Source organism: Parasteatoda tepidariorum, chromosome 1, assembly GCF_982258835.1.
Source record: "Parasteatoda tepidariorum strain Cologne lab strain chromosome 1, Ptep-v5.0, whole genome shotgun sequence".
Taxonomy (NCBI): domain Eukaryota; kingdom Metazoa; phylum Arthropoda; class Arachnida; order Araneae; family Theridiidae; genus Parasteatoda; species Parasteatoda tepidariorum.
In genome coordinates this window covers 124,713,573-124,725,823 of record NC_141755.1, presented here as the reverse complement: position 1 = coordinate 124,725,823, position 12,251 = coordinate 124,713,573, and the positions used below count along the sequence as shown (strand labels likewise).

The 12,251-nt window shown below is 29.1% G+C and overlaps 1 protein-coding gene across 3 annotated transcripts in view; it reads right to left on the bottom strand.

The window, feature by feature from the left end:
- LOC147816888 (guanine nucleotide exchange factor subunit RIC1-like) overlaps nucleotides 1-12,251 on the bottom strand; it is a 55,793-nt gene that overhangs the window by 38,728 nt on the left and 4,814 nt on the right. For all 3 annotated transcript variants that reach the window (XM_087152375.1, XM_087152370.1, XM_087152367.1), the window contains 4 exons: nucleotides 8,618-8,673; nucleotides 2,058-2,137; nucleotides 998-1,105; nucleotides 19-161 (listed from right to left, as the gene is read on the bottom strand). In XM_087152375.1, coding sequence (XP_087008501.1) covers nucleotides 19-161; nucleotides 998-1,105; nucleotides 2,058-2,137; nucleotides 8,618-8,638 — 352 coding nt within the window. In that variant the 5' untranslated portion in view covers nucleotides 8,639-8,673. The remainder of the gene's footprint in view (nucleotides 1-18; nucleotides 162-997; nucleotides 1,106-2,057; nucleotides 2,138-8,617; nucleotides 8,674-12,251) is intronic.

Genomic DNA, 12,251 nt, shown 5'->3' with positions numbered 1-12,251 from the left:
TTACAAAGAAGAACTTACCTCTAGATTGCAGCTGATCTAAGCGAAATGAGATATTGCATAAAATTAGAGTGTAATCCTCATCTAATTTGGCATCCCATCTTACCCGCCAAAAATGACCATCTAGAGTGGTAACCATAAGCTCATCTCGAATACACACAAGACTAAAAGAATATAAGACAAATTTTCTTTAAAAAGCCACAAAAAAAGCAATTGGTTAAAAAAAAATTTTTTTTTTTAAATTATACAGCTAGATAATTTTTCTATTTTAAATTCAATCAATATGAAATATTTTTGTGTTGGAAAGCTATTTCATGAAATTTGTTTTCATTAATTAAATTACATAACGTGAAAAAAATATTTAGATTAGGGGAGTACAACTTTCATTGAAAGGCCACAGTAAACCATCATTTGGTTTATAGTATCAGTTTATAGGTTAATGAAAAAAAAATTTAAATTTCTGTTTAGAAAACTAGTTCTATTCCTTTAAGTCTAAATGAATTTCTGCATCTTTGATTTTTAAATAAATTCTTGAATTGCAAGTGTTTTGGTTACAGAACATTTTTTTAAATTAAAAAAGAAGTGTTTAAATTTTAGACACTTGAATTAGCATTTCTACATATTGGAATTTTAAAGCTATAATTTTTTATCTCTTTTATAAAAAAACTGTTATCAGTTAGAAAAAACAATTAGCATTTTTTCTTATACAAGTTATTTAGTTTTTAAACTAGTATATAGAGAATAATCTTTCAATTGCAAAATGGCAAGGCTCTCAATAAGGCCTTGAAGACCAAAACAAAGTACTTGTTTTGTACTAAAAGTAAAAAGTAAGAAAGAAACGAGAAGAAAAGTGAAAAAGTGTTTAGAAACTGAAAATTTCTGTCAATAGTACATTTAAAATGCCTTACTGAGACTATTCTAAGTAACTAATGAGGATTATTTCGATTCACTGTCGACAAATGCACGAAAGCATAAAATGATATTTCCAAAAAATATTAACCTGTATATTAATGAGTCAAGGGATAAATTGTTCACAAGTTCTAGTGAAAGAGGTGGCACTTTTTCTTTCAAAAACAGCTCATCGCCTTCTCTACGTACAACAGAGACCCTATAAAAAATAACATGAAAAATGTTTACTTAAATGCAATAACAAAACTACAGTTTTTACCAAAGCAAAAACATTGAAGTTTATTTGAAAAATACATAATAAACAAAGAATAAAATTAAATGGATTTATTCAACAGTATTTAAAATTAACTAATTGATAACCAAACATATACAACCATACAAAAATACTTAAAATTATTACTATTAAGAGAGAAACTTCTACAAAATAAAAACTTCTTTTCCTTATTATTTTATTTCCTTACCATTTTACTTCCTTACTATTTTTTTCCTTATTGTTTTATTTCTTTAATTTTTTATATTCTTTCATTTTAGAATAAAAATTTAGAATACTGACATCTTTTAACCATGCCGAATTTGAGGTATACTGTAATTTTTAAATTTCCATGATTTTAACTGCAATTTATTTTGCTATATAAGATTTGGTAGATTAATTTTAGTTTTTAAAGAAATCATATCAGAAGTCTTAATTTATAAATCAAAGTAAATTTATAAGGGGACAATTGACATTTCTAAATTGATTTAAAAATCATTAATTTAATTATTTCAAATCATTTTGTTACAAAAATTGGAAATCCTCATATTACTCAATTAAAATTTTTTTCTATGTGAGGTACAACATTTGAGAAACTTTTTACCTGTAGACCCTAAACTAACTTAGTTTGATTTACAACCAGTTTGCTTTTCTGTGGTAAGAACTGTTTTCCTTGAATATAATTCAATAAAACTGAACTTGGCAAGAAATTTTTTACGAATTACATAGTGCAAATTTGCCCAAGTCACCAATGAGTAAAAATGAAATTATGTTGTACTTTTTCAATAAATTTTCACTTATTTTAATTATTGTTTTGCAAATATCTAACTAAATAAATATTAATAATTGATAACAAAATATTGTACAAAAGCATTAAAGTGAAATAAAAGAAATATATTACTTGCTATCCAACTGCTCATATAGAAATTTTAAAGAATCATCAATATCAACTCGATAAAACATCAGATAGTTGAGGCTAGTCTGAAAAAGAATAAGCAGTTAGTAATATTAAACATTAACTACTAAAAAAACAACAGAGATGTTTTTTTTATAACCAGCATAAGGTGACGCACAAGTGTGTTGCAAAGAAATTTGAGCTGTGTTATAAAAATTATTGAAATTTCATATTATAATTCACCAGTTTACTATGATTTTCGTAAAACTTTATGAAATAAACTTTCTGATAACATCTAAAATGTTTAAGAATTTATTACATAAAAATGTTACCGTTGTAAAACTGGTAGAGTTCCCTCTAGGAATAAAAAAAGCAGGATGCTTCCTCATAGAAAAGGGTACTAAATTATCATAAAGATTTATCAAAATGAGACGGAAAAAAAAACTTTATCAAATCTACAATATATAATATATATAAATTATTAATATAATATATATAATTAATAATATAATATATATAAATTAATAATATAATATATATAATTAATAATATAATATATATAAATTAATAATAGCTGCACATAAATTTTTTTCAAAGGAAGTGAACTAAAATTATTTATTGATAGACATGAAAGCTATAATGTAAAATCTATAAATGAGATCTATAATTTAAACAGTAAAATTATGAGAAAACTAAAATTTAAATGTGAATTTTAAGAAAAAGTGTACTTATTTTTAAAAAAAATAACTTTAATATTTAAAATCACTTAAAAAATTTATTAACATACCCCCCCCCGAAAAAAAAGAAAAACTTAATTTAAAAATTTAACTAGTTGAGAACAATCCTAACAAAATAAATATTTGTATAAACACAAATAATTTTACCATTATGTAATTATTATTTAAACAGTGAATTACTTTTTTTAAAAATGTTTTTCAAAGGCAGACAAGCCGCCATTTGAAAAACACTTAGGAAGAACTCTGAAACTCGTACAGTTAATACTGGTAATCTTTAAAGAATGAGGCTGAGACTTATTTAGATATTTATCAATTATTCATGAATCAATTATTACCAACTGTTCATGAAAATTATTTCAATGCAATAATAATCATCAGTTAGTTTTTTTTAAATTGCCAATTTCTTTGAATTAAGTGATTAGTATAGTTAAATATGGATGAAAGAATTAACAATTTCAATTAAAATACTTAATTTTGTTATCCTTTTAATATTCTATCTGATTTATTACATTATAATGACATATTTTTTAAAATGCTAACTTAAAATTTGCATTGTGAAAGAATTTACTTTAAGTTTGAATTAACTTAAATTTAAACTAATTAACTGATTAATTTAAGTTACACTAATTAACTTAAATTTAGTTTGAATTAACTTAAATTTACTTAAAGGTGAATACACTAAATCAGAAGGAAACTCCAGGATAAAACTAGAAATAAGTATCTAAGCTTTATAAGCTGCTGAGAGCATTTATAGAAGAAATGAATGACTTGGAAGACAGGGTGGCCATTCAAATCAGATTTCAAATTTCCCTGATATTTCCAGGTTTTCCAGGTAAAAATTTTAAAATTTCCAGGTCCGTGTTTTTTTGCTTATAAAGTGTAGGACATATACAAGAAAAATGTCGTTATTATAAAATATTTTATTCAAAAAATAATTTTTTTTAACGTATCTTTAAAAAAAAAATTTTTTTTGACAAGATTTTGTTTTTTAATGTTTTGCAACATTTACAACATTAATAATTTACAACATTAATTTTTAAAAATTTAAGACACGCGGAGAAAATAATATGCTTAGCTTGTCGGATATATTGCTTTCATTGAATAAATATTTTTTAATGTTTTACTTTAAGTAGTATTTGCTCAAAGTGTACCTACAAAATGGCAAAAACAGAATGACCAATAAAACCCTGTTTAAGTATTGTTTAATATATTTTCATTAAGTAAAGGAAAACAGTCTCAGGTGATTATATATCAATAAATTCTTATAATTACTGTGGCTCCCAAAAGTGCTCCCTCATTTATAACTTTTATTGAAAAAGGAAATAAAACTTCATGGAATATTTCAAAAACAAAGCAAAAGTTAATTTTTCAGATATCAATAATCAAATAGTAACAAACATTTTACCCGACGAAAACCATCGGACAGTTAAATGTTTTCGGATTTCAGAATTAAAATTATCTTCATTTGCTTTAATTTTTTTATTTAATTATTATTCATTTAATTTTTTATTTATTTTTTTGCAATTTAGTATCAAACTTATGATAGCAAAATTATATTTTAATTTTTGCTTACTAACTTTGTAATATTTTATTATTAAAAAGCGGCTCGTGGTCCTAATAAAACAATAGACCAAATTTGATTATTTGTCATCATAAGAGGCATGCACTGTGCAATATATGATAAAATGCATAAAAGGAGGACTTCAAATCAGAGATTAAAATTATAAAATTTGTCGAAAAATTCATAAATTCACAATAGAGTAATGCAAAAATTTCTGTAAAATTTTTTAAAAAATATTCCGAACAAATTTCTCCCGACAAAAAAAAAACTAGTTTATATTTACAAACTTATAAAAGCTATAGTAGATGCGAAAGGAAACTACTAAATGTTAATTTAATGAAAAATTAGAATATTTACTAAAACAGATTTAAATTTTTTTTTTTGAAAGTGTACAATGGCTTTTGTGGGATAAAGTTTTTGTCACTTTTTGATGATTGATTTCTTCAAAATAAACTTTTCTTTTGTTTTTAAAATATTCCATACAGTTTTGTTAAGATTAGAATAAATTTTTTATTATTAAATATCCATTCTGAAATATTCATTTTAATTAATGGATAGTCTTATTTCATTGAAAGTCATAAGTGTACGAACACTTTTGTTTGTGAGTCACTGTAATTACATTTCAATATAAAGCTGTACTGTATACTACATTATACTGTATTTTATCTTACCAGTATTTTAATAAAATTTATTGATAACATTTTCTTTTAACCAATAGATTTCAAGACAAATTTTTAAATAATGTTCTGAATTAGCATTTTTATTTCCAGAGATTCAAAATACAGAAATAAATATCACAAATGTAAAATTGTCTAATTTTTTGTTCTATACTCTAAAGAAAAAAAATAGATAAAATTCCTTAAATTTTATACTTTTTTGATTTTTTTCCTTATTTGAAATTAAAACATTTAAAGAATTCCAATCTAAACACACAGTTTTTTAGTTTAGTATAGTTAATTGTTTTTGTTTTAACAACAGGAATCTTGTACAGCACAGAACTAAAACACATAAGTTTCGTTTTCCTTCTTCTGACTAAACACATATGAATAAAAAAAAATTATTTTATGTTTATACATAATTTTTTATGATTCTTATACATTCCTTAGTTTTTGTCAGCTTTTTACTGATGACTATACAATTCGAATTTTGAATTAAAAATCAAATATTTATCAACAAGCAGTAAAATTGAATATTAATATATAGTTAGTTCTAAAAAAATCTTTCTTTCTTAAATTAAAGTATGTCATAAAAGGCAAAAATTAAATAGAAAAAATTAGCATTAATGCAACAATTTGTAGACAAACATTGATGTTAGCAATTGTAAAAAAACTGATTTGTTGGTATGGTGAAAAAAAATTGACAGATTTCTTCGAATGGGAGTACAAAAGCTTTCAAAGAAAGAGTGCAATATAAAATCTATTATTAATTGTACCCAACTAATTTTCGGATATTTTTATAAAGTTAAAAATGCAAAAACATTTTGACTCATTTTATCAAAATAGAAAAAAAATTACCACTAAAGCATCGAAACAAACTTGAGCTAAATGGCTCAAGTTTGCCCACGGACAGAATTTAAAATTAGAAGCTAATATCCTAACCCCTTCTTCCACGTCCACCACAATCTTTGTGTTTCCTAAATTGCGCAGTGGCATAGTCCCCATAGAGATCAAAGATTTCTACATTTGTTTAGCAACTATGGGAGAATTTTATGTGGCATTCTAGCTTAACAGGGTTATAATAGAGCAAATTTTGATGCAAGCAAAGTATAGCTAAGTTGATAACATTTTAACTGTTTGGAGACACATTTCCGTCTAAAAAATTTGGGTATAATGGATGAAATAATTTAAATTAAGAAAATTAGGAAATAATTTAAATTAGTGAAATTAAAAAAATATCTAAGAAAAAATTTCCAGCTTTTCTTTAAAATTCCCTGATTTTTCCAGGTTTTTATCCAAATTTCCCTGATTTTTTCCAGTATAAAAAAAATTCCCTGATAATTCCAGGTTTTCCAGGTGGGTGGCCACCCTGCATGACTCCAGCTTGAACCTGACCTTGCACACAGTCAGGATGAAATGCTTCATCTGGTCCTCGGAGCATTCGACGACCCGCGTCACTTAAATAAAGCCAAAAAAGTCAGATCATATTACATTCCACCAGTCAGCAATTGTCCACGTTGGGTGATTACTTAAGTCGCACAGCTCTTTGTGCCCATGTGAGCCTCTTACGAGGTGTTCGACTGCAAATGTTCATTACAATGTTCCCTCACTTCCAGATGGATTCATTAACTAAAGCAATTACTGACGGGTATGGAAGCGATTATGATCATGAAACACTTCTCCGGTCCTTTTCATGCAGTATCTTTTTTTCGACCACACGTCGTCTTAAGTGGCCACGTGTATCACGCTTGTAGACACGCAACTTCATTCACCGTATGACCATGACATTCGCCTCTTTTTGCCACTCTGTCACATCCTTACACACACCCATATTTACACACAATTTCCGCGTGAAACAAAAATATCTCACTGATTGATTACATTGAGGCAGTGCGTACACATTTGGGCACGTCACTTGACCACTGCGTCATCTGACAAAACCTAACAATTCACCGGTCAGGAAGTTACCGTCCACAGCTTAGGAGCAAAAAATGGTGGTGGAACTTATTTTCCAATGCTTTGAATATGGGAGTAGTAGCGAGCTGGTTGATACACTGTGAGATCAAATAAAGCCACTAAAAGTGAGTTGTCGCACCTCCAATTCCGCAGCAACGTCACGATGGCCTTATTATATTCTCAGATGAAGGAGTCAAGTAAACCTCGACCTCATCTTCCTGTCATAAGTAGAAAAACGGATAAGCATTATCTAGTCTCCTTCACTCAGGGACGTTGCGCGGTTTGCAAAAAGAACGTGCGAAAACAGTGCGTTGCTTGCGAAAAGCGGCTCCATTCTTCTTGCTTCCCCCAATACCATGGACAATAAGAAAAAAATGTCATCCAGAAGAAAAAAGTAAAATGGTATGTAAAAGAAACAAAAAATATTAAAAATTTTTCATGCATTTTCAATAAATAACCTTTTGAGAAAAATCACCCCGTTTACTTCATTCCAAACGCCGATGTTCCCAAATGGGAACATCGTGAAAACCCTACTTAAAAAATTTTTTTCGCCAAAATATGTTAAGAGAGATAATACTAGAGGTAATAATTTACCTATACTAGAGGTAAAATGAGTCATTTAAGCAAAAAATTAATATAAAAAATTTGAATTACGGCAGTTAAAAGGTTTTAAAGCAAGTTGCTATTCCTATGTTCGACCATCACAAAGCAATACGAACTCATTGGGGTGATGGTTACTTATGTTGGTAACTATCACCATGTTGGAATTATTGATGGTTATCTAATGTTGGTCCATCAATAGAAAACCATAAAAAATTTTGACTTAGGATTGAAAGCTTATCAATAACTCTCTGTTTAATAAAAAAAATCTTAAATTTAAATATATTTTTAATATATTTTTTCAAAGTACTCCCTCAAAGAATATTTTAATTAAAAGAAAATATAGATAGCATAAAATGCATTCTATATTGCATATCCGATGTTTAGATTTCCAATTTTACGAAGCATTGGAAATTGTCATTCTCAGAGATGTGTACGATATTTCCCGATGTATCGTTCATATCGATGTCTACAAGCGTGATGTTGTGCTTTGTTTGTTCCCGATAGTACATCGATGTCTCCAAGATCGCGTGAAGAGCATTTCCCTCCGTAAGTGTGCAGAGATATTTGATTGTTATCTCACTCCAATTTTTTCACATCGTGACTCATCGTTTTGCTAACACGATGAATCCGGATGTAACTGAGAATCGAAGTGTTGTGCAAATCCTGTTGCTTTTTTTTTAACTATCAATCGAGCCGTTTATTGTTTTTAAACCGCTATTTTGCAGATATCCAAGTTTTTAAATATTTATAAACAATTATAAAAAATGCAACTTTATTTAAAAAAATAATGCAACTTACTAATTGTAAGTTTATGCCGTAAAAAATATAAAACATTAATGTACCGAAACATCACGATGCCAAAATTTTAACATCGCCCAGTTCTACTTCTCACTGCACTACTTTTTTTTTTAAAAAAAAAGGAGCACACTACACTACAAATTATGACAAAACTTGCGACTACAGTAGTTTCACTACTTCTAGTGCGCTACTTTCGACCACTGGTCAGAGCACGGGGAAATATTATTTTTTGAAACAATAAAGTAAATTTCTTACCACAAAATATACAGCACTCATAATACAGTTCAAATAACGTCATAACTCTTCCCTACCTGAAAAATGAAGATCCAACTTTTATTAACAAAAATTACAAAGTAAACAATAAGCAATGTTTTAATAAGCATTTCAAATGCAAAATTAAATAAAAATGTATTAATAACTGTACAACACTGTTAATTCACGAAACTAATGTAGGAAAAAAATTATTGACACAGGAAGACCACAGGTAAGAAACATTGAGGAGATGATTTAAGTTTTTAACGCTTTTTATAAGGCTTGTTTGATCATTTTCTTAAGATGTGCACTGAACATTAAGTATAAGTTAAAAAGCATTAAACATAATTACTGTTTCTTAATTTTTCTTTCCCTCCCAATGCATGCATTCGATTTGTTATTAAAGGTAGGCATGTAAAGACAAGCTGACATAAAGGTTTGTGTAGTTTTTCTTTTTAAGTAAACTTCCAGTTGTCAATATGTCTGCTATGATCTCTTTTTTTTTCAGATAAAAAATTCACTAAAATTTGCGGTTAAGATCGTAACTTTTTCTAAAGGTTGACTGAGAAAAAATTCTAGCAGGATGAGAATTTTTTTATTGACATACCGCAGAATAATTTCAAATGTTGCTTCAAATCAAAACTCTCAGTCATTAAAATTAAGAAGTTTATTACAAGTTGGATACTGAATGTCTTGGCCATAACTTCTTGATAACAATATTTGTTAGGCTAATGATTCCATACTAATGGTAAATGCTCGATGGAAAATTATAACAGGTGGTTATTTTTTTTTTATAACCGTCGTTAAGGACTACACAATTTTGGGTTCATGACTCCTAATGTTCGACTCCTGGATCAAGTATTGGGAGAAATTTCCCTCTCTGGAAAACCTTCCGATGGATCTAACAGCATTAGTATTGCGTGGAGAAGAAAACCACAAAACCTCACATGGTTAGAAAGACACAAGGGTATTTTGATCCATGATCCGTCTACCACTGAGGATATTTTACCTTACCACTGTGGTCGGAGCGAGCAGGGTGTGGAATTCGTACCGACCAGCCATCGCTGGGATTCGAACCCGATTCACCTCATTGGAAGGAGCACGTTCCATCTTCTGAGCCACCACAGCTAACGTGGTTGTTATAACAAAAAGGAGTTGAAACTTATTTTTGAAAAAATCTGATAGGAATGTTTGTTACTCTAATATAAGGATGTTAAATTATAAACCAGCACGTCGCCCTGCTCATGATCCCAGGGTCGGACTGAGACTTTGGAGCCCGCAGGAGTACCCTTGAAAGAATTGAAATTCTATTTATTGAAAATGTTAATAAAGCGTTTTTTACTTCCTCTTCGTAACTTTATTTACAAATTTTATAAGAAATATTAAACATTTTTTAATGAGCTAAATATTTTATATTTAAATTTAAAGCACTTACTTATTAGTTAACATAGTTCATTTTAAAATTTATTGTAAAAAAATTTAAAACATTAAATTTTGATTTTGAATTAAAAATTTTGAAATGAATTTAAATGAAATGACAAAAATCAGTTGAACCTGTTTTTGTCGTGGCTTTTTATTCCTTTTTATGGGTGGACTAACAAAAGTTTTTTGCCGGGTTGATTAATTCTCCTCAATGAGCAAACAGTGTGTAACGAAATTCGTAATTTTGATCCAAAAGTAAATTTAGTAAATTAAAAACTGTTTTATCTAAAAAACACGTTTAAGCAGGCATAAAAAGTATTTCCGCAATAGCTTATGTTACCCAGAGGGATTCAGGATATTAAGGATCCACCATTTTGAAACCAACGACATGATGCACCGGCCGCCTTCACTTCCGAGGCAAGTAGGTAAGAATAGATTTGAAATCGGTGAGCTTCGACTGGAGAAGCTCGTTTATACCTCAATTCTTTAATTCTTTCTAATGATATCTCAGTGACCAGTGCATAGTCACTTGGACGTTGCAAATTTTAAAAAAAATTAATCTATACATAATAATAAAAGCGGCTGTGTGTGTGTGTCTGTAATCACAATATATCGCCCCAGAAGCTTCGCCCAGGCACGAAACTCGGCACATAATTGTGTTTTGACATAATGAAGAAGTATTTTTTTTCTTTTTCAAAAATTTGGATTAGTTTTTTAGTTATCAGTCATTTTGTAAGAAAATCTATACTTTTTCGTCTTCAAGGAGCCATATTAAAAAAACTATTAAAAAATGCATATCTCTTATAAATGTATGCTAATGTGAACCTTACAATTGAAATATTAATTTTCGACAACTTAAACCAATAATATAAGAAGGAATTAATAATTTAATTGTAAGGTTCGCCTTAGTTTTACATTTATCAAAGTGGAGAAAACTTTAACTTTTGTATTAAAAATGTGGCAACATATTCGATACGTAAATAGAACGTTTCGCTTTGATATATTTGTCGCTGTTCATAATTGGGTATAATATAAAAAAAACACAACTACTTCCACTTAGTAGGAATAACATTTACCATGACGCAATGCTAAATTCTATGCCACTATCCACATAAATGCCACTATCCACATAAATCAATTATTAATCAAAAATCGAATATCAATTACTTTTCTTTATAATGCAATAAAATCTGGCGAGCAGCTATTTAAACGATCAAACACTTCGTTTGTTTATTTGTGGCTTGAAGTTAGGCTCGCAGAAAATGCCGTTCATGGGTTAAATTTAGTAGGAATTACACAACCTGCGACGTAGGCTATAGTATACCCAATTGTTATAATAAGTTTTTCTTCTTCTTTCCACGCTCTATTTTTTTTCTTAAGCGAAGACGATAATTTTTGTAGCGATATAGAAATAGAAATTGATACCATAAAAATTAATTCGTTTTCGTGTTCTTTTCATGTATTTATAATTTTAGTTTTTTTTTCTTAAGCGTTGTAGCTACATAATATATAATATAGGAATTTAATTGTTTTTGAAGGAACGATCACACTTACCTTGGATCTCTTTGGTTTTTCTATTCTTTATTTTAACAGTTTTTATAAAATGCAATTAGTTATTTTCAGAAAGTTTCAGTTTGCAGGTAAGCACCTAGATTTTAATATTGAAGTTTCATGACTTGCTTTCATAGTAATTGTTGCTCTAAAGTATTCGTTGACTTCTTAAAAACCCGATTACTGACATGGCAGAACCGCCTTCCAAAAAACTTTGTATTTTGTCAAAGAAAAAGATATTAAGAGATTCTCAAAGAAGAAGAAGGGCCCAAGAAACCTCTGTGGAACGTCAGAGAAGGATGGAACATGACCGAATTTCGACAAGCAATTCTAGAGCGCAAGAAGTACCAGAGAAACTTCAAAGAAGATTGGAAGAGGATCGTGTCTCAACTAGCAGTGCTAGGGCCTGAGAAACACCCGAGGAACGTCAAAGAAGACTGGAAGAAGATCGTGTCTCAACTATCAGTGTTAGGGCCCGGGAATCACCTGAGGAACGTCAAAGAAGATTAGAAGAGGTTCGTGTCTCAATTAGCAGTGCTAGGGTCCGAGAAACACCTAAGAAACGTCAAAGAAGATTAGAAGAGGATCATGTCTCTACTAGCAGTGCTAGGGCCCAAGAAACATAGCGTGGCGGACAGCTGGCCGCCTGAGGCGGCTAGTTAAT